This window comes from Podarcis muralis, chromosome 7, assembly GCF_964188315.1.
Source record: "Podarcis muralis chromosome 7, rPodMur119.hap1.1, whole genome shotgun sequence".
Classification (NCBI taxonomy): domain Eukaryota; kingdom Metazoa; phylum Chordata; class Lepidosauria; order Squamata; family Lacertidae; genus Podarcis; species Podarcis muralis.
In genome coordinates, this window is record NC_135661.1 from 8,103,070 (window position 1) to 8,130,526 (window position 27,457).

A 27,457-nucleotide genomic window follows, 5' to 3' on the forward strand; every position below is an offset into this window, starting at 1 on the left:
AAGTAGGGCCACTGCTGCCAGCCAGTGTAGGACGTATTGAGCTAGGTGGCCAAGGGGCTGACCCAGGGCAAGGCAGCTCCCCCGTGACTCCCAGCATCCTTCGCCCCAACAGGAGACACTCCGGCAGATCATTCTGCGTGCCCTGGATGTCGTGACGGTGATTGTGCCCCCGGCCTTGCCAGCTGCCATGACGGTGGGCACCATTTATGCCCAGAACAGGCTGAAGCAGCAAGGGATCTTCTGCATCAGCCCCCCACGGATCAATCTCTGTGGGAAGGTGCGCCTGGTCTGCTTTGATAAGGTGAGGGTCCCAGAGCAGGGTGGGAGTGGGCTGCTAACCTCACCTGCCTGTTGCCTTGCCCATGCTCTGACTTAGCCTGTGTCTCCCCTAGACAGGGACCCTCACGGAGGACGGCCTGGACATTTGGGGCGTGGTTCCCCTGGAGAAGGGCTCTTTCTTGCCCCTCGTCCATGAACTGCGCTGCTTGGACAGCGGTCCGCTGCTCTGCTGCTTGGCCACTTGCCACACCCTCTCTTGGCTTGGGGAGCAGCTCATTGGAGACCCTGTGGACCTCAAGCTGCTGGAATCCACTGGATGGGTGAGAGAGAGAGAGGCAGAGGTGGGGAGGGGAACCGATCCGAGCTCTGCTCTGCTGAGGAAACGGCACTGAGTTTCTGACTACACCGAGCCATGTTTGCAAGAGCCAAAGGAGGGGCTGGATCTTGTCACCCCAGCTGAGGAAAAGAGGAATGGGAGGCCGCAGCTCAGCTGGAGGAGACAGAAGGGAGGACAGCCCCAACGCTGGGATACGCAGCCATTGTGGCGAATGATGATGATTCTAGGCCCGTTTCCAGTCTGGTGTCTTTCATGGTTGCTGTTTCAAAGGAAACTTGGATTGTAGAGGTGGAGGAAGACCTCTCTGTCCATTCAGACCTTGGGGAACCAGAGCTGATGTCAGGAGTTGGGACCTTCTTAGTCTCCTCCCGCCTCCTGTTAGGCCGCTTTCCTTTGTGGCTGCCTCCCTCCGTTGAAATTTAGAGGGTCATCTCCCGGGGGGGGGGGGCAGCAGCCCTGTTATAATGGCGGTGGTGATAACAAGGGTCTAGATGGGCCCAGTGGTCTGACAATGCAAGGTGGGCACCCCAGGCTGGGGGCAATGGAGGGGGAAGCCTCTGCTTCCTCTAATGCCTGCCTTCCTTCTAGATCCAGGAGGAAACTGAAGGGGACGCGGCAGAGGCGCAAGCAACCCAGCTTTTTGGGACCAGAGCCCTGGCGGTGATGAGGCCTCCACCAGTGGGAGAGCAGCTTCATGGCAAGGTGAGGCTGTGGGGCATTTGCCTGCACGTAGTTGTAGGTTAAACCACAGAGCCTAGGACTTGCCGATCAGAAGGTCAGTGGTTCGAATCCCCACAACGGGGTGAGCTCCCGTTGCTCAGTCCCTGCTCCTGCCAACCTAGCAGTTTGAAAGCACGTCAAAGTGCAAGTAGATAAATAGCTACCGCTCCGGCAGGAAGGTAAATGGCATTTCCATGCGCTGCTCTGGTTTGCCAGAAGCGGCTTAGTCATGCTGGCCACATGACCCGGAAGCTGTACGCCGGCTCCCTCGGCCAATAAAGCGAGATGAGCGCTGCAACCCCAGAGTCAGCCACGACTGGACCTAATGGTCAGGGGTCCCTTTACCTTTTAGTTGTAGAGTGTTGTGCAGTGCTGGAGGGTGTTTGGTCCCATGGGAGAACAGGCCCCTTTCCCTCATCAGCCCGCCCTTCCCAATGCATGCTGGGATGGCAACGCTAAAAAGTGAGCTTGCAGGGTGGAAGACTCTGGCTTCTCTAGCCTCCCCCTTGCCAAGAGACCATTCTGCCATTCTGTGTCTGACTCAGGAACACCTGGCGCCCGTGGCTATTCTCCGCCGCTTCCCGTTTTCCTCAGCCCTGCAGCGAATGAGTGTTCTGGTGAAGTCCACCAGTGGGGGGCCTTCACAGGCGTACATGAAGGGGTCTCCAGAGATGGTGGCCAGCCTCTGCGATAAGGAATCGGGTCAGTCTACACGTCCTGCTGGCATTGGCTAACATGGCTCTTCCTTCCCACCAGGTGTAACTACCTACTTGCTCTCTACTAACCCACATACAGTACTTGGTTTCTCTTCTTCCTGGGTGTTGTGCCACTTCTATTTTTGCTGGAGCCATTGGGGGTCCAGGGAGGGGCGTGTTGGGCCCAGGAACACCCAGGAACACCTCCTGAGTAACTGAGCAGTGATGGGGTTCTTAGCATCACTTTGATGATGGAGGGAGGTGTAGGAATAACGGAGGACGACGGGAGGTTGAAAAAATGAGGAAACACATTGTATAGTTTGCAGTAAGCTGGGCAAAGATATGGCAGCAAATAATGTCCCTGGTTGTTCAGGCTGTTGTTGTCTGGTGGCAACAAGGGCTTTGGTGTCACCCCAAGTGACTAGACGTGGTTCTTTCCTGGTCTACACTTGGCGGCACTATGTCTCCCTAGGGTGGTGCTTTAATGGCATCTCCTGTAGGCTTAGTTGGAAGTCTGGAGTTGGATTGGTCAGGTCCTGATGCCAGGCCATGCTGGACAGCGGATTGGACTGCTGTCCAGAACTGGAACTCACAACGGACCTGTAGGGGTAAAAAATAATAGCCTAGCCCTGCCCCCAGGCGATCAGGGCCACAGGGCCACGCCACTCCAGATCCGGTAGCTGTTGACAAAATAGGTTGTTAAGGCCGAAGTCCTTGGATTGGCAGAAATAATAATAATAATAATTTTTTTATACCCAGCCCTCCCCAGCCAAGACTGGGCTCAGGGCGGCTAACAAGCAATAATAAAAACAAGTTGATTAAAATACAATTTAAAAGATTAAGATACAACATTAAAACATTAGGATGCAGTCTCTTCATAGGAGGAGAAAGGAAAAAGAAAGAGGGGGAGGGAATCAAACTGATTCTAAGCCAAAGGCCAGGAGCTAATCTAACTTCCTTAGGGCCCAGGACCTCTAGGGTGTTGCTATTTATGGACCTTGAGGCTCTCCATGGGGCATACTAGGAGAGGCAGTCCCGTAGGTATGAGGGTCCTAGGCCGTGAAGGGCTTTAAAGGTCAAAAGCAGCACCTTAAATCTGACCCTGTACTCCACCGGGAGCCAATGCAGCTGGAAAAGCACTGGGTGAATATACTCCCATGGCAGAGACCCTGTGAGGAGCATCACTGCAGCATTCTGCACCCACTGGAGTTTCTGGGACAGCTTCAAGGGCAGCCCTGTGTAGAGCGAATTACAGTAGTCAAGCCTGGAGGTGAAATACAGTAGTCAAATGCCTGTCTGCTGGTGCATGTTGATCTGAATTAGAAGCAACATGGTTAATTGAAAACAACAAAGTGTTTAATGTACACTGAAATTGCCTAGGGTCCTTCAGAAGGGGTGGGGAAAGGAACCCTCAGCAGCCATCTTTGGCATGTGGGGCTGTTGGGAGAGGTCTTCCTTCTTGCCTTTTGCAGCGATGCATTCCTAAACCAACCAACCCCCTCTCTTGGCATTGCAGTCCCTGCGGATTTCACCCAGACTCTGCGCCATTTCACCAGCGACGGGTTCCGGGTCCTTGGGCTGGCTTTCAAGCCCCTCGCTGCCATTGGGACATTCGAAGAGGCCCAGGACATGACAAGGTGCCTGGGAACCTGGCAGCGGCTTCCTCTCTGGCCTGGGCTCCCCTGCTCTGCCCAGAGGCCCACTGATAACGGGGGTTTCTCCTTGGGCCGGCAGGGACGATGTGGAGAGCGGGATGGTCTTCCTGGGGTTCCTGGTGATGAAGAACGTTCTTAAGCCCCAGACTGCTCCAGTGATCCACTTATTGCACAACGCAGATATCCGAACCGTGATGGTCACAGGTATCAGACGAGGAGGAGGGCAGGGGATGCCTGTTTCTTTCTGTGTTTTGCGTTTGGTGCCATCTAGGTGTGGTGATAGGGACGCGGGTGGCGCTGTGGGTAAAAGCCTCAGCGCCTAGGGCTTGCCGATTGAAAGGTTGGCGGTTCGAATCCCCGCGGCGGGGTGCACTCCCGTTGCTCGGTCCCAGCGCCTGCCAACCTAGCAGTTCGAAAGCACCTCCGGGTGCAAGTAGATAAATAGGGACCGCTTTATAGCGGGAAGGTAAACGGCGTTTCCATGTGCTGCGCTGGCTCGCCAGATGCGGCTTTGTCACGCTGGCCACGTGACCCGGAAGTGTCTCCGGACAGCGCTGGCCCTCGGCCTCTTGAGTGAGATGGGCGCACAACCCTAGAGTCTGTCAAGACTGGCCCATACGGGCAGGGGTACCTTTACCTTTACCTTTAGGTGTGGTGAAGCCCAGCACCTCTGTTCCTGTTCCTCTCCCTCTCTTCTTCTCCCCACCAGGAGACAACATGCTGACTGCTGTGAATGTGGCCAGGAGCTGCCGGATGGTGAATGCCAAGGAGCGGGTTCTCTTCGTCCACGCCGCCCCTCCTCGTGGCTGGGATGAGCCGGCTGCCCTCAGATTTGTCCCTTACGAGCATCACCTGGAGCAGCCCGATGCAAGTCCTTCCCTACCCAAACTTCCTCTGTGGGCAGCCTGGCACATCAAGTGCCCTCGTGGCTTCCAGGGAGGTGGCACACCTTGCCGCTTCTAGGATTTGGGAGGAGGAGAGGTGGGGAATGCCACCTTAAAGGCTCCTGGGGCATCTTGCCCAATGTGGTCACCCTGGGCTGCCCCTGTCCATGAAAAGACCTGAGCTTGACCAGCTATGGGGCACCTGATGCCAGTTTTCCTTAGAGAGACCTCGCTCCACTTTGCTCCCTTCCTGGTTGCTGGCCTGCTGTGCATCTTACAGTCAGTGGGGTTGCAGTGCCCACCTCCTCCCTCTCTGTGCCAGCTGCAACCTTTCCATCACATTCCTGCCTGGCCTTGAGACCGGCCCCAGGCACTGGGGCAAGGCTTGGGGAGGTAGGGGCATTGGGAAGAGGCCTGAATGTCAACTGCTGGGTTTTTGCAGGGTTCGTACCAACGGGAGAGCTACTTCCTGGAGCAGCAGCACCCGTACCACTTGGCCGTCAATGGGCAATCCTTCGCGGTGCTTTGCGATCACTTTCCGGACCTCCTGCCGAAGGTAATGCTGGATGCAGGAGCCTTGCAGGATGAGAGGCAGAGCTGCCTGCTGCTGCTGCTGCTGCCCAGCTGTCCATCCCCCCCAAACCTCACCCCATCCTCTGGCAAAGGGCTTTCTCTGCTCACTGTCCCCAGATGCGCTAAACAGATGCAAGTCTGTAGGGAAAAGACTGCATCGCTCAGTGGTTAGAGCACCTGCTTTGCATGCAGAAGGTCTCAGGTTCAATCTCCAACTAGCGTCTCCATGCAGGGCTGGGATCAGTGGGGTGTAGTGAAATTTTTGTAGGGGAACAGCTTGCGAGGGCAACTGGGGTGTGGGTGATATCCTGCATGCTAGCATCAGGCCTCCCTCACTAAGCCAGCAGAAGCTTCCCAGGGTTTTGGAAGGAGTGGCTAAGCCCCTGACAGGATGCTGGACCCCTGCTGCCTCCTTCCCAAAGTTGGGCAGGCTTTGGGGAGGTGGAAGGAGGGCTCTTAGACCCTGTCAAAGCCTTGCTGCTCCCTCCCTAAGCTGGGCTGAAGCTTCCCAGGCTTCAGGAAGGAGGCACCAGGCTTTAATATTTTAAAACTCTAATTTATTGGGAACATTAAGGGGGCTAGCTTAGTCCCCCTAGTCCAATGCCCACACACCACTGGCTGGGAGGGACCCCTGCCTAAAACCCTGGAGGGAGCCACTGCCGGTCAGTGTAGGCAGCATTGAGCCAGATGGACCCAGTGGTCTGATGTGGTATAAGGCAGCTTTCTTTGTTCCTGTGCAAGCCCTCAAAGATCTGACTGACGGCATCAGAATGGAAGCTGCTGGCTTGCTTTTTTCTAGAGCCCGGTGCTGTCTTTTGAGGGAGGGAGGAGGGGGTTGCCCTACAGAAGCCCTCAGGGCCGGTAGCAGGAGGAGGCGAAGACCCCTCCTCTTCCCCAATGCACCCACCAAGAGCCATGGCAGCGGGAGCCGTTCAAAAATTCTGCACCTCATGGGGGCGTCTCTTCAAAGCTGGCACGATTGCTTGCTATTATTGATGATTATTCATCAGTAAGGTGATTGATTGGCTTCTTGTGCACCTCTTGGAGCTGATGAATGTTCGCAGGGACGTTAAAGGGTGCTACATTCACCATACTCGTATGTGGCATCACGTGCAATGCTGCTGCAAGGAGTCACATGGCTCCCCAAAGTCAGATGCCCCAGAGCTTTCCCTTGGCTGGGGAGGAGGAGAGGGGCATTAAACAAAATTGGCCAGAAATCCACTCGTGTCAATTAAAGATGGTCGATGCTTTGTGCCACAAGCGCCCCCTAGCCCAGGAAACAAGGAAGGTGCCTTATTCCAAGTCTATCCAGCCTCCGGCTCCCATCAGCCTCTGCCAGCCAATCCAGTGGTCAAGGATGATGGAAACTGTAGTCAGCATCTTGTGGGGGGTTACAGGTTCCCCGACCCTGGTTCAGCATCTCCCCAGTAGGGAGGGGAATTTCCCAGCCTCACCTGCAGGTGTTGCCAAGGAACTTTTGCACACAAAGCCCAAGAGCTGCAGACCTCCGCTGCGGCCGCCATTCCTCGGAGGAGGCGCTGCCATCCCACTATGTGATTCCCCCCTCCTTGTGTGAGCTGCCTTGGGTGTATTGTGATTCTCGAGGCAGTGGCAGCTCTGAAACGGATTCTAGAGAGCCAGTGTGGTATAGTAGTTAAGAATGGTGGACTCGTAATCTGGTGAACCGGGTTCGCTTCCCCGCTCCTCCACATGCAGCTGCTGGGTGACCTTGGGCCAGTCACACTTCACTGAAGTCTCTCAGCCCCACTCACCTCACAGAGTGTTTGTTGTGGGGGAGGAAGGGAAAGGAGATTGTTAGCCGCTTTGAGACTCCTTCAGGAAGTGATAAAGCGGGATACCAAATCCAAACTCTTCTTCTTCTCTCTCTGCCTTCTGCAGATACTGGTCCGGGCCACCATTTTTGCCCGGATGTCGCCCGACCAGAAAACTCTCCTGGTCCAGAACTTGCGAGACCTGAAGTAAGTCTGTGACATTTTTAGGGGGGACGCTCCACCGCCCACCCCCACCCCACTGCCGGGATATTGTGGGGGGAGTCGCAAAGGCGTGTGATGGGCGAGGGATTTGTTCCAGAACCACAGGAAGAGATGGCTTTCTCACTTCTGTGGGCGAAAGCAATGGAAATCCTTACGGACAGGGGAAAGAACCTTGAATTGTGGCTGTGGGGCTGCCATTGCTCCAAACCTTTGCCTTTCCTCTTTGATAAAGTTGGAGAGAAGGGGGTGGGTTTGGTGGGGGGTGTTGGGCAGAATTGACACCAGGGCCTTCCAGGGTGTTGGCCCCTGGTGGAAGCGGGGAAATGAGGCTCCAACTCTCCTCTCCCATGTGTCGGTTCACAGCTACTGCGTGGGGATGTGTGGGGATGGTGCCAACGACTGTGGAGCTCTGAAGGCGGCCGATGTGGGCATCTCGCTCTCCGAAGCGGAAGCCTCTGTGGCGTCGCCATTCACTTCCAAGATAGCCAACATCGAGTGTGTCCCCATCGCCATCCGGTAGGTCTGGGGAGAATTGACCTTTCTGGGAGGCTGAGCTTGCAGTAGATGATCCTCTTTCCCACCATCGTCTCAAAAAATGTAGCTCCTCCTCTTTAATTGGAACTAGAAATATTTTGGGGGGCTCCTCTAAAAGAACAGGGAACACGGGTGGCGCTGTGGTCTAAACCACTGAGCCTAGGGCTTGCCGATCAAAAGATCAGCGGTTCGAATCCCTGCAACAGGGTGAGCTCCCATTGCTCGGTCCCAGCTCCTGCCAACCTAGCAGTTCGAAAGCACGTCAAAGTGCAAGCAGATAAATAGGTACCGCTCCGGCGGGAAATGGTGTTTCCGTGCTCTGCTCTGCTGGCCACATGACGCGGAAGCTGTATGCCGGCTCCCTCGGCCAGTAAAGTGAGATGAGTGCCGCAACCCCAGAGTTGGCCACGACTGCAGGCAGGGGAAGAAGCTGAAGCCACAACAGGGCACATTAAAATGCTCTCTTCTTTTAGGCAAAAAACCCCACCAAACTGTTTCCGATGCCTAGTTGTGCTTACTTTGGAATGATCCCAGTGTAGGTTGTGGATGAGGAACGTTTCTTAAGTTTCACTGGGTCTTCCCCACCCTGACACATTCCCTGGTGTTAATTTTTCTTGGCAATCTTGGCGCTTTAGGGAAGGGAGATGTTCTCTGGTCACCTCCTTTGCGGTCTTCAAATACATGGCACTCTACAGCCTCGTGCAGTTTGTCTCCGTTCTCCTGCTCTACACGGTAAGGATTGCGTGAAAAAGAAAAGCTTGAGTTTCCTTCCTGCTCTCGTGTTTCCATGCTCATTTTCTGCTGTCAGGACCCTGAGGGCCAAGACATGGGTGCTGGTGATTCTATTGAAGTTCAACTATTGTGCATTTGCAAGTTTGATGGGGCTCCAGAGCACTCTCTGGTTGTATTTTGCAGCCACCAGTGAGAGATATTTGCACACTTATAGGCCCATATGCCAAAGACAGCGTGGTGGACTTCAAGACAGATGGGATCCTGTATTTGATAGGTCCCTCTGGATTCGGAATACTAAATACTCGCTCATATGATCACAGTTGATTATTTCTTCAAGCTCTTCTCCCTTTTGTGGTGGGGAGGCCTGTCCTCCTCTCCAACTGCTTCTAATCTTTTGCATAAACCTGTGCGTGCTATTGGGCCACTGCCGCATCCCGTGGCAATGAGTCCCACAGGTTAGAATGTGCATAGCAATTGCAGCGCAAAAGCTCTGACCCGTCCAGCCCGTTTTCCTGTCTCCAGGAGAGGTTCGTACTGTGCCGCTGTAATCTCAAATGGGAGGGGTGTGTAGGCGGCAGAGTTAAAGGTAGACTGCTCCTGAACCGTGGAGGCTCTGTTTCTTGAAAGCGGCCACATTGATATCTTCCCACCCCAACCCAGATCAACACCAATCTGAGTGATCTGCAGTTTTTGTTCTTTGACCTGATCATCACCACCACGGTGGCTGCTCTGATGGGCAGGACGGCGCCGGCGAATGACCTGGGCCCCAAGCGCCCACAAGGAGCCCTCATCAACATCATTGTCCTGAGCAGCCTCGCCTTCCAGACCAGCCTCTTCATCGCCATCCAGGTCACCAGCTACTACATCACTGTCTCTCAGCTGTGGTGAGCAATGGGCACAGGGGGTGAAATCAGCATGATGGGAAGTTGAGGAGGAGGTGGTGTTGGCCATGGCAAGCTCTCAGGCTGGCATTTTCCAATTTGATTTGGCTGCCCTGCCAGTTCCAACCTGCTGGACAAAGAGGACCCCTTTTCTCCGGCCATCAGGGCCCAGGGATGGGTGGTTGAGTCTCTGTGTGTCACCAACATCTGCCCCTCCTACCTCGTACCTACGGGACCGCCTCTCCCGGTATGCCCCACGTAGAGCCTCAAGGTCCATAAATAGCAACACCCTAGAGGTCCCGGGCCCTAAGGAAGTCAGATTAGCCTCAACCAGAGCCAGGGCCTTCTCAACACTGGCTCCGGCCTGGTGGAACGCTCTGCCTCATGAGACCAGGGCCCTGCAGGATCTGATTTCTTTCCGCAGGGCCTGTAAGACAGAGTTGTTCCGCCTGGCCTTTGGCTTGGAGCCAATTTGATTCCCTCCCCCTCTTTTTTTTCTTTTTTCCTTTCTCCTCCTGTGACGAGGCTGTATTTTAATGTTTCGATATTTCAATTGTTGTATTTTAATCTTGTTTTTAAGTTGTATTCATTCAACTTGTTTTTATTATTGCTTGTTAGCTGCCCTGAGACCTGCCTTGGCTGGGGAGGGCGGGGTATAAATAAAAATTATTATTATTATCTCTGCCCCAGGTACGTCCCACTGAACAGTACGGTGGCAGCCCCTCAGAACCTCCCGAATTACGAAAACACCGTCGTCTTCTGCATTTCCGGGTTCCAGTACCTCATCCTGGCAGTAGCCATGTCCAAAGGGCAGCCCTTCCGCAAGCCCCTCTACACGAACGGTGAGTCTGCCCCCTCCCCAAGAGCTTCCTTGACACCGTCCTCCATCTTCTCTGCTAAGCCTAAGGGAGAAGTGAATCTCAGTCCGTCCCCCACTCTCTTTCTCTTCCTGTTTGGGCTTCCCCAAACAGCCATGGACTCATGTTCAAATATATAAAAGGATGTCATATAGAGGAGGAAGAAAGGTTGTTTTCTGCTGCTCCAGAGAAGCGGACACAGAGCAATGGATCCAAACTACAAGAAAGAAGATTCCACCTAAACATTAGGAAGAACTTCCTGACAGTAAGAGCTGTTCGACAGTGGAATTTGCTGCCAAGGAGTGTGGTGGAGTCTCCGTCTTTGGAGGTCTTTAAGCAGAGGCTTGACAACCATATGTCAGGAGTGCTCTGATGGTGTTTCCTGCTTGGCAGGGGGTTGGACTCGATGGCCCTTGTGGTCTCTTCCAACTCTATGATTCTATGATTCTTGCCAGCTTCCCTATGCCTTGAGGCTTTTCACTGACCTTCGCTTCCATTTGCAGAAGCTGCCCAGCTCATGCCCATTCTGACGCTGGTACTTTTATTTATTTTCATTATTTCCCTCACAAAATCTGTTACCTAGCCTTCACTCTAAGGCATAGCTGTCAACTTTTCCCTTTTCTTGCGAGGAATCCTATTTGGAATAAGGGAATTTCCCTTAAAAAAAGGGAAATGACAGCTATGCTCTAAGGTCACAGTTACTGTAATATAAAGGTAAAGGTAAAGGTACCCCTGCCCGTACGGGCCAGTCTTGACAGACTCTAGGGTTGTGCGCCCATCTCACTCAAGAGGCCGGGGGCCAGCGCTGTCCGGAGACACTTCCGGGTCACGTGGCCAGCGTGACATTGCTGCTCTGGCGAGCCAGCGCAGCACACGGAAACGCCGTTTACCTTCCCGCCAGTAAGCGGTCCCTAGTTATCTACTTGCACCCGGGAGTGCTTTCGAACTGCTAGGTTGGCAGGCGCTGGGACCGAGCAGCGGGAGCGCACCCTGTTGCGGGGATTCGAACCGCCGACCTTTCGATCGGCAAGCCCTAGGCGCTGAGGCTTTTACCCACAGCGCCACCCGCGTACTGTAATATGCACAGCTACAAAACCAGAGTAATCGGTTTTATTAAAAAAATAAAACAGGTAAAAACCATTGCAAGCAGAAGAGAGCACCAAACACAAGCACCTTCCCTGCCAGAGGCCGTGGGTGCTGCAGGGGCATCTTCTTGGCCCTGATGGTCTGAGCTGGAGGGGTTGGAATACACCTATGGGCTGTCTGTGGCTTGTGGAAGGGGGAGACCCACAAGGGGCTCATGCTCTTGAAAGTGCCCATTTTTACATCGTAAGCCTTAGAACGGAGCGCCGTGACATGTTAGTGTGTAGGTGTGTCACACGAACGCTCCCCAGGGTTGGGAAGGCGGTGGCTTAACCTCCAGTTGGCTAGCAAAAGGGAATTGCTGTCTCGCGAAATGTCTAAAAAGTGGATCACCCGCTTGGAAAGCTCTACCTTAAAGAATTGCAGAGTCGGGAGGGACCACCAGAGGCATCTAGTCCAACCCTCTGCAATGCAGGAATCTTTTGCCCAACATGGGACTCGAACCCTGAGCCTGAGATTTAAGAGTCTCGCGCTTTTACCAACTGAGCCGTCCAGTTAGACTTGCGGCGTATGGGTCTGCCTGCATGTTGTAAGTGCTCATCCTTTTTTCCTTGCCTCTCCATACTTTCTCCTTGTTCCCCTCCGCCCCGCAGTGGTGTTCTTGATAGCCTTAATCATCCTTTTCGGCCTCATGACCTGGTTAACCCTTTACCCGCTGGGCTTCATGAGATACCTCTTGAAACTGAAGGCCATCGACGACCTGAACTTCAAGCTCGCTCTCCTGGGGATGGCTGCTCTCCACTTCTTCACAGCCTTCATGCTGGAGGTATTGGGTGGGCGGGGGGGGGGGGAGAGTTAAAAGTCATGGCCAAGAGGGAGGCCGGGGACGTGGTGTCTGAGAAAAGGATGTGGGGGGAGAACAGGGAGAAGGGAGCTTGCTCCTCTTCCTCTTCCTCCTCCTGCTCTCCTTCCCTAAACACTTGAACAACAACAACTACAAATTATTAGTTTTACCCCGCCCATCTGGCTGGGTTTCCCCAGCCACTCTGAGTGGCTTCCAACAAACATTAAAAATACATTAAAACACCAGTCATTAAAAGCTTCCCTAAACAGGGCTGCCTTCAGATGTCTTCTAAAAGTCTGGTGGTTGTTGTTCTCTTTGACATCTGGTGGGAGGATGTTCCACAGGGCAGGCGCCACCACCGAGAAGGCCCTCTGCCTGGTTCCCTGTAACTTGGCTTCTCGCAGGGAGGGAACTGCCAGAGTGAGTTTAACTGCTGGCAGTCAGGGAACAGTAAGGCAGAGGAGCCATGTCTTTCTGGAAGCACTGGCCACAGGATGCTGCTGTTGTTAATTTATTCAATAGATAAAGGTAAAGGTAAAGGTACCCCTGCCCGTATGGGCCAGTCTTGACAGACTCTAGGGTTGTGCGCCCATCTCACTCTATAGGCCGGGGGCCAGCGCTGTCGGAGACACTTCCGGGTCATGTGGCCAGCCTGACGAAGCTACTCTGGCGAGCCAGAGCCGCACACGGAACGCCGTTTACCTTCCCGCTATAAAGCGATCCCTATTTATCTACTTGCACCCGGGGGTGCTTTCAAACTGCTAGGTTGGCAGGCGCTGGGACCGAACGACGGGAGTGCACCCCGCCGCGGGGATTCGAACCGCTGACCATACGATCAGCAAGTCCTAGGCGCTGAGGTTTTACCCACAGCGCCACCCGCGTCCCTATTCAATAGATAATCCACCCTTTATCAGGGTTAACGTTTAAAAAACACATTACTATCACATTACAGTGATAGAAACGTAAAAAAAACCCCATCATGACAGACGGCCTCATAGTAAAATAATCACCATAATAACTGTCTTCTCCTGCACACTTTCACAGGCCATAGATTATTTAATAGCCATAGGCCTGGGTGAAGAGGAATGTTTTTGCCTGGCACCTGAAGACTTGTAGTGATGGCGCTAGGCGGCGCCTCTGGGGAGAGCATTCCACAGTCAGCGAGCCACCACAGAAAAGGGCCGTTCTCTTGTTGCCACCCTCTGAACCTCTCTGGGATGGGAGAGAACCGCCTCTGATAATAATAATAATAATAATAATAATAATAATAATAATAATAATAGTAATAATTTAATTTAATAATTTATTATTTATACCCCACCCATCTGGCTGGGTTTCCCCAGCCACTCTGGGCGGCTTCCAACAGAACACTAAAATACAATAACCTATTAAACATTAAAAGCTGCCTTCAGATGTCTTCTAAAAGTTTGGTACTTATTTTTCTCTTTGACATCTGGTGGGAGGGTGTTCCACAGGGCGGGTGCCACTACCGAGAAGGCCCTCTGCCTGGTTCCCTGTAACTCTCTGCCTGGTTCCCTGTAACTTGGCTTCTCGCAGCGAGGGAACCACCAGAAGGCCCTCGGTGCTGGACCTCAGTGTCTGGGCAGAACGATGGAGGTGGAGACGTTCCTTCAGGTATACTGGACCGAGGCCTTTTAGGGCTTTAAAGGTCAGCACCAACACTTTGAATTGTGCTCGGAAACGTACTGGGAGCTAGTATAGGTCTTTCAAGACTGGTGTTATATGGTCTCGGTGGCCGCTCCCAGTCACCAGTCTAGCTGCCGCATTCTGGATTAGTTGTAGTTTCCGGGTCCCCTTCAAAGGTAGCCCCACATAGAGCACATTGCAGAAGTCCAAGCAGGAGATAACTAGAGCATGCACCACTCTGGCGAGGCAGTCCGCGGGCAGGTAGGGTCTCAGCCTGCGTACCAGATGGAGCTGATAAACAGCTGCCCTGGACACAGAATTGACCTGTGCCTCCATGGACAGCGTGAGTCCAGAATGACTCCCAGGCTGCACACCTGGTCCTTCAGATGACAAGCGACGGCTCCTGATGAAAGTTGGCTTTCTAAAAAGGATTAGGCAAATCTGAGGGTGTGGGTGTGTGAGAGGAAGGGCCCACCTGCAGCTAATAACCATGACCCTTGAGTAGAACCTGCATGTTAAGGGGCAGTCTACCCTGCCTTGCAGCCTCACCAGAGAAGCCTCTGTTGTGGGAGCTGCTGTTGGGTGCAGTGGGCATGGCAGGGCGGCCAGCCTCTCAGGGTCTCTCTCTCTCTTCCCGCCCTCTCCAGACCTGCCTGGACTACGGGCTTCTCAACGGCCTCCGGAACCTGTGTGGGAAAAAGTCATCAAAGAAGCTCTTCAAAAGGCTGGAGAAGGAGCTGAGCCAGCAGCAGCCCTTGTGGCCTCCGCTCCACGAACCCATCTTTGCCACCCAAATCACCCCTGTCATGAGGTGACGCTGGACGCAGACACACATGCTTGTGTGGACATGAAAGACGGAGGCGCTGCTTCGGCGCCTTCCCTTGGTACGGGACCATTTTATTTATTTCCACTGGTCGCTACACTGTCCTTCATTCCGCTGCTGCCCGCTTGGCAAAAGACCCCGGAAACGACACTCCACACTCCTCCTCCATTTAAAGTCCTTCTGTTACCTGCTGCCCCACTTGCCAAGGTGGAGGCAGGAGTCGGTCAGGTGCCCCTCCATAGAAAGAGAAGCGCCCCCCCCTTGCCAGCCTTCAGCTCTAAAATCTGAGACCTGTCTGGGAGTGGGAAGTGTTGCACCTCACCTGACTTGAAAGCTTGCAGATGGGCTAGATTTGGCTTGGTCCGTCTCCTGGTGCGAGATGGGGGCAGGCTATGCCACATTGCCATGAGGGGACCATTCTGGGCTTTGTTTTTGAGCCTGGTTGGCAACTGGATTCCGGCTGAGGTTCCTTGCAGCTCTGGAAGAATTCCAAAGAGGAGGCCTTGACTGGTACAACTCTTGTGGGGGCGCGAACCAGGCGACCCCAGCCCAGGCCAGCCCTCCTGCGTCAGCCAGGTGGGCAGACAGCTCAGCATGGCTCTGCTTTGCCCCAGTAGAGGTGGGGTCACTCAGCGGCATTGGTGGCGAGGGCTGGGTTGCCCCTTAGCCTGGCGCGCATGTCCCCCCTGCCCATCCGGTGCACAAACACAGACCGCCCCGGGTGCCAGAAACCAAACGCTATGCCACTGCTCCATCTTGAAGCACTGAGACCCCCACTAGTGCCCTGGAGCGTCTTCCTGTGGAGGGGGTGGGTGGGGTGTTAGGAATCAGGCAGCTCTTTCCCTCTTTGATTGGCCCAGATGTGCTGGTTCCATTTCCTCTGTTGAAAGGAGAGCAATGGTGCTGCCTGTACTTGCCCAAGTGACCGTATTTCCTGTGGACAGAGTTGCAAGGAGAATGGAGCCCCCTGTGATTTGGACGCTGTCATGTGTCCCTCCTCCATGCCAGAATTACTGGAAATTGTAGCAATCTGCACCAGCCTCAAAATGAGAACGCTCATCAGGGCTGTGTGTGTGTGTGTATGTTTATGTGTGTGGTTTGCAATAGGGCTATCTCCCCCATCCTTACCCCAAGATCACCCACTCCGCAAGAAAAATGAGAAAGGTTACTTGAAAGGATGGATGTGCTGAGAGTGAGAGAACCTAGTTCTGTATGGTTATGAACGAGTCTCACAATAAACAGATGATATTTTCTGGGCAATTCTGTTCTTCCTTTTAACAGATACATCTCCTGCTTTGTGATTAGTTCACAGACTTTCAGAGGGAAGCTAATGGCTTAGAGCCACCCTTGGGAAAAACATAGACGTGGAGCCGCACCCACAATGCTTGAAAGCAGCGGAACAGTGGGGAAGAAAGCTAAATTTGGCTATAAAACTGCGAAAAGAAAACCCAGCTCCAGAGTCAAAGAATTGAGGAAGGAAAGAGTTGCTCTGTTGGGCTCAGCCAGGTCTCTGCCTCCCTCCGGCTGGTACACCCACAAAGCAAGGCGAAACAGTTTGCTTCAGCGAAGCACCTGAGATGGGCGGCAGCTGGAGGTTGATTAGAAGCTGCCACCACACCCACCTGCCCTTGGGCTCTCATCCTGGCTCTCTTGTGCCTTCCTGGAGGGTCTCCCAATTTGAAAATCAGTGTTTTATGATTTCCGCTTCCTCCAAGGAACAGGAGGATAGGAGGAGGGGGTGATGTCATGGCAGGGTGAAGTTGTTAACAGCACGGTATTCAAAACGGAGCCCTGGAAAGAAGGGTGTAAGACAGAATTGCTTGCTGTGTGGAAGTGGCTGAGGGACAGAGGCACTGGGGGGGTTGGGGGTTTGGCTCAGGTTCTGTGGTGGCGTCTCAGGCAGCTGCGAATCAAGGACAGGCATGTACCAGAAAGGGAATAATAATAATAATAATAATAATAGTAGTAGTAGTAGTACTAATACTACTACTACTAATAATTTCTTATTTATACCCCACCCATCTGGCTGGGTTTCCCCAGCCACTCTGGGCGGCTTCCAACAGAACACTAAAATACAATAACCTATAAAACATTAAAAGCTTCCCTAAACAGGGCTGCCAAAAGTTTGGTAGTTATTTTTCTCTTTGACATCTGGTGGGAAGGCCTTCCACAGGGTGGGTGCCACCACCGAGAAGGCCCTCTGCCTGGTTCTCTGTAACTTGGCTTCTCGTAGCAAGGGAACCGCCAGAAGGCCCTCGGAGCTGGACCTCCGTGTTCAGGCAGAACGGTGAGCAGTGGTGAGCTGAGGCAAGGATAGCCCCCCACCCCACCCCGTGCCCCCACAACCAGGAGCGGCCCAAGCCATTTTGCCGCCAGAGGCAAAGGGCAAGATGTTGCGGGGGTGGCCAACTCCGAAGAGACTGCGGTCTACTTTCAGAATTAAAATCTGGCAGTGATCTAGCCCATTTTTTTTAGGGGTTCAGCAGCTCAAATTTGTTGAGCTTTTTTGGGGGGGTTAAGGGGCAGGCATTTGGGGGAAGGGGACTTCTGTTTTTGGGGGGGAAGGAAGGCAAGGGAAATTGGGGTTAAGTCATTCACAAAAACATCACTACGAATGAAAACAGCCACACAGAGGGAGGTCCGTCTTCCCTTCCTGAGTTCAAACAATGGAGGGCGGGACGAGGGGGTGGGACAGGAGTCCGATTTACCAACACGCAGAGGAAAGGGAGCCAGAGATTGATCGCGGTCTACCAAAATTGCAGGGATCTACCAGTAGATCGCAATCGACCTGTTGGACATCCCTGAGATGTTGCATTTCCCCTTCTGCACAAAATTGTGACTAAACAGGGTCCTAAATCACACCCTGAGGGCAGCAAGGGAGCTTAGGGCAGGCCAGGTGACACACATTTTGAGTCACTTTCCGCCCCTCGGAATTTGCTGCCTTGTGTGGAAGGGCTGGTCGTGCCCAAAACAAGGATAGGGTAAAAAAAAGGAGAATGTGTGTAAATGCAACAGGGGCCACCCTCCTCCACATTTGCCTGGCTTGCCTCATTTAAGTACCAGCCACCCGCTCCTGTCCACTTAAAAAGAATGGGAAGCAGCCTAAATGCAACAGACAGCATTGTAAAAGAAAACAGAGGCCCAGAAAAAAAGTTAAGAACACCCAGAAGTGATTTCACATGTTTTTTCATAATTTCACGTCCTCCTAAACCTGTGGGTCACAATTTCACGTTCTAAGTGTTTTCCAGAATGTTGCTTTCTCCTGACTTGCGGGTCATGATTTTCACGTTATGTATGTCAGTGGCTAATTACCCCTAAATGGAATCTCTTATGGAGGTAAAGGAAGGCAACTTGATTCTTAAGGCCGGGATCTTCAGCTCTTGAGCATAAAATCCCTTAAAAGCAGTGGAATTGACTCTGAAATATATGTGAGAGCAGGCTGCAAGTCTCTCAAGGCCAGGTTCTGTTCCGACGGCCACAGCCTATTAGTATAAAAGAAAAGACAACCTCTGCACCTCAGCCTTGTTTAATCACTGTCAAGAATTACTGAAGTGTATCTCCTTATCTCTCATCTTTCTCTTAACAGATAACCAAAGTGTAGAATTTTCATCCATTCAACTGTGTGTGTGTGTGTGTGTGTGTGTGTGTATGCTAGGTCTTTCAAATTCGCCTCTTCTTGTTCTCTGGTAGTACACATGCCCCCACCATCAACAGATAACACTGCTCAGGTGTGGTTATAAAAGGCAGGCCCCCTTATAAATGGAACTGCAATTCTTTAACTGCCTTGTTTTTTTTGGAGACTCTACACAACTGAAGATTCCTCCCTAATTCACATCTTTGCATGCTTACTGTTGCATAAGCCCACTGAAGTCAATGAGGTGAACTTCCATAAATGTGATTAGGATCGTACGCTCAGCTACAGTCACACAGTGCTTTATGTAAAACCAGATACCATAGTGCAGGCATGGACAGACTTCAGATTTGATTTTTTAAAAACTAGGGCTCCAAGATCGAACCAGAACCAGGTGCAAAAGTCATACAGTTAGAATAATGCAACTGAGCACATTTTGAAATAAAGAATTCGTTTTTAGTACTAGAACTGAACTGAACAGTTCACTATTAGTTTTCTTAATTTCAGAAGTCTTATTTTGGTGCAAAAATTGTCCCTATTACTGGAAGACAGAGACCTTGCCCATCTGCAAAACAGCCAGAGCTCTACCAGATCTCAATCTTCCTTCTGCCCATCTTTGCCATAGTGCATAGCACTCCAGTACTATTCAAAAAGAGTTGTGCAACAGAGAATGCTTAATTCACAATGCCATATAGCAGCCCTTGCCAATGTAGGGCCCTCCAGATCTTCTGCACTACAACTTCCATCAGCCCCAGCCAGCCAGAAGTTGTGTCTGCTGAAAACCTTATTTCAGCAAGCCTATCCAGGCATAGTATAGTTCATATTTGTTATTAAAAGTTTTATCAACCTTATTGCATTTAAGAGTTCTGGAATTAAAGTTGCAGCCTAAAACATCTGGCAGATTTCAGGCTGGTAAGGTAAAAGGTAAAGGGACCCCTGACCATTAGGTCCAGTTGTGGCCGACTCTGGGGTTGCGGCACTCATCTTGCTTTATTGGCCAAGGGAGCCAGCGTACAGCTTCTGGGTCATGTGGCTAGCATGACTAAGCCGCTTCTGGCAAACCAGAGCATCGCACGGAAATGCCGTTTACCTTCCTGCCAGAGTGGTACCTATTTATCTACTTGCACTTTGATGTGCTTTCGAACTGCTAGGTTGGCAGGAGCAGGGACTGAGCAAAGGGACCTCACCCCGTCGCAGGGATTCAAACCACCGACCTTCTATCGGCAAGTCCTAGGCTCTGTGGTTTAACCCACCACGCCACCTGTGTCCCCAGTATAGTTCATATTTGTTATTAAAAGTTTTATCAACCTTATTGCATTTAAGAGTTTTGGAATTAAAGTTGCAGCCTAAAACATCTGGCAGACCTCAGGCTGGTAAAGACTGCGGTAAAGGCAGAGCTTCTCCTGCTATATACTATTTGATCAGCATATTCTCATCTAGGCAGTGCTTTAAAGGCACAGATGACCCCTGTAGTTACTCTCTCTCTGGCACCTTAGTGTACTTGATTTCTTAAATTTGATCCATTCAATTCTAATACATTTATTTTGTAGTGCTTTGTATGATCGCGTTTTTCAGTGGGAAGACTAGGACAGTAGATAGAGGAGCAGAGAATGAGGTGTGAGATGGAGAAAAGGGCAAGCGCTTTCAGACCCCAGTCTTCCGCCGCTAATACTGCACGTATGTCTAAGTGCTGGATATTAGCCATATCACTCATGTACAAATTTGTCTTTCGCAAATCGGGTGCAACGCTTAGCACCATTTCTTTATTGGCAAGTCAAGTGAATTTGTAAAGTGCTATCAAAAAGGGCTGATAACAGATCTGTTATCTGTTCAATTTTTCTTTAGATACCTTTTTTTAAAAATAGTGGATATGCGCCAGGTCATGAAATCAACTCTGTACAAGTGAACAGTACCAGACCAGGGCTCTTACATACATGTACATGCATGTACACAGGGGGTCCAACTTTTGAACGGCAAACCTTCCTTATCCCCCACATATCCCAGGTTTTCCCTGCTGCATCATCAAGTTGTGTTTTCCAAACAGGTTCCAGCACCAGCAGAATTACCTGTGGTATCCTTTCAGTGCCCCAATCAAAATGTCTCACAGGAGTGTTGTATTCCCACCCACCCCCTATTTTTGAAGGCAGAGGAAGGGTAAATAGGCAAGCCTGTGTTATAAAGAAGGAACAACTTAGGTCCCACAGTTACGGGATAAAAGGGAAATACGTTGGGTTTCAGGTTTGGAATACAAACTGACACCAAAATGGGGGTAAAGCAATATGAAGTCAAAAGCAGAGGTAGCTAACCTGTGGCTCTGTGGGTCAACTACAGCTCCCATCGTTCCTGGCCATGGGATGTCCTGGCTGGAGCTGATGGGAGTTGGAGTGTAATAACACCTAGAGACCACTGGTTAGCCACTCCCTGATCTGATATACAGCCTGGGGTGGATTCAGTCAAATACATCCCCCCCCCCCCGCCACTGAATTTGGGCATCACCATGCCTTCAAGCCAAACTGAACTGCTTTGTTGGAAGGGACCCCTCAGCCAGAATGTCCTAGGCAAACAAACAACAGGTTTCTCTTGCCCAATGAGCGCTGGCTGAGAAGTCCATTGCAGAACAGTTTCCCCTAAACGCAGTGATGTCAATTTGCAAAGATGTCCTTGGCTGAATCCACCTCAGGGCGCTGCCCTGCTCCCCTCTCCATAATAAAGCCGGTGAAACAGAAAAATATATATATCTCGGGAATAATAAATATTGAAATATTCTCCCCCCCTCCCAAGATTTAACTTAAAACTTATTTAAATAAATGAAATGCTTAAAAGAAAGTGCCAGTAGCCGTGTGTTTGATAATGCCAAGCGGGTTCCGACCCCTACACTGGCATTCATGTTCGGGTTTTGATGGGGATGGTCTGCTTGCAAACCGTGGTGCTGCCATGTGCTTCGGGCAGCCCAACGGAATACTCAGTTGTGGCTATGAGCAGCATGTCCAAAGTGGTCTCGGTGCATTTGGCAATGAAACGGATGAAGGGCCTGACGTCGCCTTCGTTGGCCACTTCCAAGACGTGGTAGTACTCTGCCCGCTGTTCCTTGCGGATGGTGATGGGCGGGTAGCCCGCCTGCATGAGAATGAGGTTCATCAAGAGGCGTGAAGTCCTGCCGTTGCCGTCCACGAAGGGGTGGATGTAGACCAGTTTGTAATGGGCCAAGGCGGCAAATTCAACCGGGTGCAGGCTCATGGCGTCTTCGGAGTTGATCCACTGTACAAACTCAAGCACTTGCTTTTCGACGTCGCAAGGGTGCGGGGGGATGTGGTGCCCTACAAAGACCTGGGTAGTCCGAAACCTCCCAGCCTCTACTGGGTCCACGTAGCCAAGCACTCTCCTGTGAATCTCCAAGATGTCCGTGAGGGTCACAGACCCAATTCTGGACACCAGCGTGGTGTTGACGTACTTCATGGCGGCGTGCATGCCGATGACCTCGTTCTGCTCCACCAGACTCTTGCCGGGAACGGCGTACCGCGTCTCGATGATGTGCCGTATTTCAGAAAGCGTCAAGGTGTTCCCTTCGATGGCCACCGTGTGGTAGATGTGGTGGTAGTAAGACTCTTCCATCACCCTGCGGAGAGCCGAGCTGCCTTTCGGGATGGACATGACTTTTTGGACTTTGCTGTCAATGATGCTGAAGTACCTCTGGTCAATCTCTTCAACGAGGGGCAATGTCCGGTCGCGATTGATCAGAGCCTTCTCGTTACGGGGGGAGATGGTCAGGGCTTTGGAATACAAGTAGTCAGCCTGAATTATGTCCTTCTCTTCTTCAGAGAAGAGGCCAAACTCGGTCAAGGCATCAACGTAATCAGGGTCCATCTTGAGGGCGTGCAAGAAAAGCTTGTGGGCTTTCTCCCGTTTACCTTGCCTCTTCATCTCCAGGGCCTGGTTCAGGGCTGCTCTGGCTTCTAACCTGACCTCTGAAACGAAGCAACCAGGGTTAGCATGGCAGAAAGGTGTGCTATGGAGCAGAGGTGGGAAAATCCATGGCTCTTGCAGCTGCTGTTTTCCTCCAGCTCCTATCGGTGCCAGCCAGAATGGCCAACAGTTAAGGATGATGAGAGCTGTGATAAAGGAATTCCTGCCTGCTACATTACCCTCCTGTCTACCTGGTTATTCAAAGACTCAGCTCTTTTTGTATGGAAGTATGGATGCTGGGACTGCTGTTCTTTATGTGATGTCTGATTCTTGGCTTAATAAGAGCCTTCTTGTCTTAGCATCTGATGTACTCTTTTTCAACTCACTCCAACTTCCTTAACTTCTGTGGGGCAAAGTTGTATTTTGAAGTTGCACTATACTATTAACACATGAGTGATTGCTTTTCAAATATCAAATGCAGGGATAGAAATATACCACAGAATATTACAAATAAACCACCTTGCTTGTGGGATTTGCACTGGCTGTCCATTTGCTTCTAGGACAAGTTCAAGGTGCTGTTTTAAGTCCCTATATAGCTTGGGACCAGGTTACCTATCCCTTACACACCCAGTAGATCACCGTGAGAGTGTTTCTTCTGCAAGTTCCTAAGAACTCAGAAGCCCACTCCACAGGACCTTTAGTGTGGTGGCCCCTGATCTGTAGAACAGCATTCCTGTTGAGATATGACAGGCACCTGCTCCAGAAAGAGTTGAAAGGCATTTTTGTCCCAGCTAGATAAAGGGGTCTTTACCATGAATGTCCATTTGTTACCTTGAGTCTTATTTTAAATGCATTGTTTTTAAACTGTTCTTACTTATTTTATATATAAATCACCTTGAGATACAGTGGAACCTCAGTTTTCGAATGTAATCCGTTCCAGAAGACCGACTTCCGAAACGTTCAAAAACCGAAAACTCAATACAGAAGCCTCAATACAATAGGGCAACTCAAAATGGAAGCCACGCAGCACATTCAGCTTCCGAAAATCGTTCAAAATCCGGAGCAGTTACTTCCGCGTTTTCGGCGTTTGAAAGCCGAAATGTTTGACTATGGAGGCATTCGACAACCAAAGTTCCACTGTAGCAGTTTAGGAGGTGATTAATAAAATAATTGTAGTAATAATAATAATAATAATAATAATAATAATAATAATAATAAGTAGTAAGGTTAAAAAAAAAAGTTAGGGGACCCCTGGATGGTTAGGTCCAGTCAAAGGTGCTCATTTCGCTTTCAGGCCGAGGGAGTCGGTGTTTGTCTGCAGACAACTTTCTGGGTCACGTGGCCAGCAGGACTAAACTGCTTCTAGCGCAACGGGACACCATGATGGAAACCAGAGCGCACGGAAACACTGTTTGGCTTCCCGCCACAGCGGTACCTATTTATCTACTTGCACTGGTATGCTTTCGAACTGCTAGGTTGGCAGGAGCCGGGATAGAGCAACAGGAGCTCACCCTGTTGTGTGGACTTGAACTGCTATCAACACAGAGGTTTACTGGAGCCCACAAACTCCCCTTCCCCTTCCCATACCTTGGGAGGCTTTGGGCTTCAACACCAGCAGCTGCAATCCACCTGAGGTCACGCTGAGGTCCGTCGTCTGCCCTGTGTACGTGGTGATCCCTGTGTAGCCCAATCCCAGCTTGCTCTTCAGCAAAGACAAGCTCTTGTAAAAGGCATGGTACTGGTCTTCCATGGACGTCAACGGGAGCAGCAACATGAGGAGTGCAGCCAGCAGGACGACCAGCACGGCCGCCCAGCGGACACGGAGCCACAGGGACACCCATTTCAGCTCTGGTTCTGCCACTGCCACCACAGCTGCCATCGATACAAGGTTCATCTGGCCTCAGGGAAGGGCAAGAGGCACATTCCTTCTCTTGCGGGCCTCACCTAGGAATGGAAATGGGTAAGTTGCCAAAGAAGCACATACGGGTGGCCCTCTTGCTACCCTCTTTCTCTCTGAACCAAAATACCATCCTTCAGCATGACTCTATTCTCACCCCAAGATCATCCCCCAGAGACCTTTCCCTGAGTTTTCCCTCAGAAAGAGGCTCAGAGGAAATAAAAAAGGAAGAGGACCTTTTTGGTTGTGGGTCCTCACCTGTGGAACCCTCTCCAAAGTGAAGCTTGCCTGACACCAACACGGACCAGGTTAAAACATATCTCCTCTCCCTGATATTTGACTGAATATGATCCTACTGTGTCATAGCTTCATTAGTGTTATTTTGAGCGATTGCTTGTTTTTCTCTGTTTTCTGTGGAGTCTGTGGTTGTTGCCATTTGTTTTGGTTTTTAAAAAACATTTTTGTATGTTTTTAAACCTGATTGGAAGTCACTTAGATTGATTCCTTCCAACTACAATTCTACGATTCTACAACCTGCTAGGCAAACTACAAATTTAAAGCAATTGCCACCTGTCTTGTCCGGCCATTCGAATCCCCCTTTTCCCATTTTCTTAGGCTGTAGTGTCCAATGTTCATGGCACTTTTAGAGTAGGCCTACCCATGTACAATAATGAGGTGGTAGAATGGATTGTACCACACCTGGGGTACTGTGTCCAGTTCTGGGTGCCACAATATAAGAAGTATATTGACAAGCTGGAAAATCTGCAGAGGAGGGTGACCAAGATGGTCAAGGGTCTGGAAACCAAGCCTTATGAGGAACAGTTAATAATAATAATAATAATAATAATAATAATAATAATAATAATAATTTATACCCTGTCCTCCCTGGCCAGAGCTGGGCTCAGGGCAGCTAACACCAGTAAAATTACAGTAAAAACATAAGGGGGGGGGGGGAAACCAATTTAAAATACAGGTTAAAATGCAATTTAAAATGCAGCCTCATTTTAAAAGTAGCCCATAAATCAAAACCATATGGGGAGGGAAACATAAGGGTCAGACTGAGTCCAAAGAAAGGCCAGGCGGAACAGCTCTGTCTTGCAGGCCCTGCGGAAAGATGTCAAGTCCCGCAGGGCCCTAGTCTCTTGTGACAGAGCGTTCCACCAAGTCAGGGCCAGTACTGAAAAGGCCCTGGCCCTAGTTGAGACCAATCTAACCACCTTGCGACTTGGGACCTCCAAAATGTTGTCATTTGCGGACCTTAAGGTCCTCTGCAGGGCATACCAGGAGAAGCGGTCCCGTAGGTACGCGGGTCCTAAGCCGCATAGGGCTTTAAAGGTCAAAACCAGCACCTTAAACCTGACCCTGCACTCCACCGGGAGCCAGTGCAGTTGGTAAAGCACTGGATGAATGTGATCCCGCGGCCTTGGGTATGTTTAGCCTGGAGAAGATGAGACTGAGAGGACATATGATAGCCATCTTCAGGTATCTAAAGGTCTGTCACATGAAGATGGGGCAAGCTTGTTTTCTCCTGCTCTGGAGGGTAAAACCCAAAACAATGGATTCAAGTTGGACTAGATGACCCCTGGGACCCCTTCCAACTGTAGAATTCTCAGTTACAAACATCTAAGAATATACAGAACTTTAAGATGATAAGAACTGTTTGACAGGGAAATAGACTCCCACAAGACATGGTGGACTCTCCTTATTTGGAGATTTTTAAGCAGAGTGTGGATGGCCATCTGTCGTGGATGCTTTAGATTGAGATTCCTGCATTGCAGGGGTTTGGGCTAGATGACTATGATCATCTGGCACAGAGCTCTTTAGACAGGGGAGCATTTTAAAATGAACCAACCAAAGTGGTACAGTCCAGTCTACCACTTCAGGACTTTCATACCTGAACATGCAAAGCAGGTCTTCACCTCTAGAGGCCGTCCAATGCCAGCTGTCCCTGCTTGTGACAGGTCAGCCTTAACTCAGCTTGGCGAACAAACCCACAGAAGTTGTGCAGTTTACTTGCCCATCCGAACAGCATCTGAGCCTGCTCACCTGCAAGCCATTCTGCTTCTCTGCAGGCAGGAAGTCTGAAGGCAAACCAGCCCAGCGGCAAATTTATAAAGTGTTTAGTTCAAAAAACAACAACACCAAAGACATTTATCCATCCAATCAACCGTGAACATCAAGCTAGGGCAGAGTCACCAAGAACAACCCTCAATCTCCCTACTGCCACTACCAAATCACAGGACTGTTTCTTTTTCCTTTCTCCTCCTGTGATGAGGCTGCATTTTAATGTTTCAATATTTTAATGTTGTATTTTAATCTAGTTTTTAAGTTGTATTCATTCAACTTGTTTTTATTATTGCTTGTTAGCCGCCCAGAGCCCGGCCTTGGCTGGGGAGGGCAGGGTATAAATAATAAAATAATAATAATAATAATAATAATAATAATAATAATAATAATAATAATAATAATTAGAGTTGCGAGGGATCCTGAGGGTCATCTAGCTGAACCCTCTCCAATGCAGGAACTGCAGCTGAAGCATCCATGAGAGATGGCCTGATCTCTCCCTTCTCTTCACATCCAACTTCACCCACCACTAAAGACACCCCCCCCCAAATATACTCTTCCCTCTTTTGACCTTCTCAACCGAGACCCAGCCTGGCACCCCCCCCCCCCAAAAAAAATTCCTTCTCCCAGTTCTGCTCCCTCCCTAGCTTTCCCTCCAACACGCCCCACTTTACCTTCTCCCAAACGAATGGGGGGGGCCCCCCCCACCAGCGAGGCCCGAGGCCCCCTCCCTCCTGCCTCCTCTGCGCCCCCTCCCTCTTCCCCTCAAACGAGACGATTCGCCCCACACAACACCCTCTTCCCTTTCCTGCCCCCCAACCCTGCCCCACTTTCCCCCTTCCTCCCCGACACACAAACAGGGGCAGCCCCACTGTTCACCCCCATATTTTTTTAAATAACTATTTTAACCCCCTTCCCCAAATCCCCTTCCCACATTTCGACCCCTTCACCCTAAAACCCCAAATACTCTCCCCCCCCCAAGCCCCCCTCTCCCCCAAAGCCCCCCCCCCCCGCACCCATCCCGCCTCCTACCTCCCGCCTGTCGCCTCTGGCGCATCGCTTCCTCTCCCTCCAATCCAACCTCCAGTTCCTCTACTTCGTCGCCGCCCATTGGAAGGCCGGGCCGTCCCTTACCCTCCTCCCTCCTCTCTTATTGGCCCCTGCGCACGCCCTTCTCCCTCTGTCCCGCCTCCGCCGACAAGGCCTTCAGCTCATCGGCTCTTCTTCCATTGGCTATCCCGCCCCGCCAATCTGTTTGTAAGTCCCCCGCCAACCTTCCCTCCGCTGGAGAGGGCGGGCAAGGAGGGATGAGAAGCTCCGTGTTCGTGGACGGCTGCGATTGGTCCAAGTCTCCGTCCGTCCAGAAAGCCGGGTTTGGGCCAATGGGGAGGTTTCGAGGGCGGGGGCAAGAAGCGCCCGGGGAA

General features: G+C 51.2%; 2 protein-coding genes across 10 annotated transcripts in view; one reads left to right on the forward strand and one right to left on the reverse strand.

The window, feature by feature from the left end:
- ATP13A2 (ATPase cation transporting 13A2) overlaps nt 1-15,798 on the forward strand; it is a 41,701-nt gene extending 25,903 nt beyond the window's left edge. For 3 of the 5 annotated variants that reach the window (XM_077931156.1, XM_077931157.1, XM_077931159.1), the window contains exons 15-28: nt 113-301; nt 393-599; nt 1,205-1,318; nt 1,882-2,038; nt 3,548-3,668; nt 3,766-3,890; nt 4,396-4,553; nt 5,013-5,126; nt 7,043-7,122; nt 7,501-7,653; nt 8,307-8,403; nt 9,064-9,287; nt 9,975-10,126; nt 14,363-15,798. In XM_077931156.1, the coding sequence (XP_077787282.1) occupies nt 113-301; nt 393-599; nt 1,205-1,318; nt 1,882-2,038; nt 3,548-3,668; nt 3,766-3,890; nt 4,396-4,553; nt 5,013-5,126; nt 7,043-7,122; nt 7,501-7,653; nt 8,307-8,403; nt 9,064-9,287; nt 9,975-10,126; nt 14,363-14,826 (2,355 nt within the window). In that variant the 3' untranslated portion in view covers nt 14,827-15,798. Of the gene's footprint in view, nt 1-112; nt 302-392; nt 600-1,204; nt 1,319-1,881; nt 2,039-3,547; nt 3,669-3,765; nt 3,891-4,395; nt 4,554-5,012; nt 5,127-7,042; nt 7,123-7,500; nt 7,654-8,306; nt 8,404-9,063; nt 9,288-9,974; nt 10,127-11,877; nt 12,051-14,362 lie in introns of all 5 variants that reach the window. The other 2 variants (XM_028741358.2, XM_077931158.1) reach the window with 2 other exon arrangements.
- Nucleotides 15,799-19,890: 4,092 nt separating this feature from the next.
- Nucleotides 19,891-27,172, reverse strand: FICD (FIC domain protein adenylyltransferase). 5 transcript variants are annotated; one of them, XM_028741349.2, is made up of 3 exons: nt 27,066-27,172; nt 23,660-24,016; nt 19,891-22,134 (listed from the first exon to the last, which is right to left on the reverse strand). In XM_028741349.2, the coding sequence occupies exons 2-3, from the start codon at nt 23,964-23,966 to the stop codon at nt 21,053-21,055; spliced, it is 1,389 nt and encodes a 462-aa protein (XP_028597182.2). In that variant the 5' UTR covers nt 23,967-24,016; nt 27,066-27,172; the 3' UTR covers nt 19,891-21,052. The 5 variants fall into 5 exon arrangements, with proteins under 5 accessions (XP_028597182.2, XP_028597184.2, XP_028597187.2 ...); XM_028741351.2 differs by lacking the exon at nt 27,066-27,172 and adding an exon at nt 26,708-26,748; XM_028741354.2 differs by lacking the exon at nt 27,066-27,172 and adding an exon at nt 26,016-26,371.
- Nucleotides 27,173-27,457: the final 285 nt, after the last annotated feature.

Bases quoted from the DNA above. Each gene is read 5' to 3' on its own strand.
- FICD (XM_028741349.2), bottom strand. From the start codon at position 23,966: ATGAACCTTGTATCGATGGCAGCTGTGGTGGCAGTGGCAGAACCAGAG. The intron at 22,135-23,659 runs GTATGGGAAGGG...GCTTCGTTTCAG, and splicing joins GAAGCCCAAAGCCTCCCAAG to AGGTCAGGTTAGAAGCCAGA.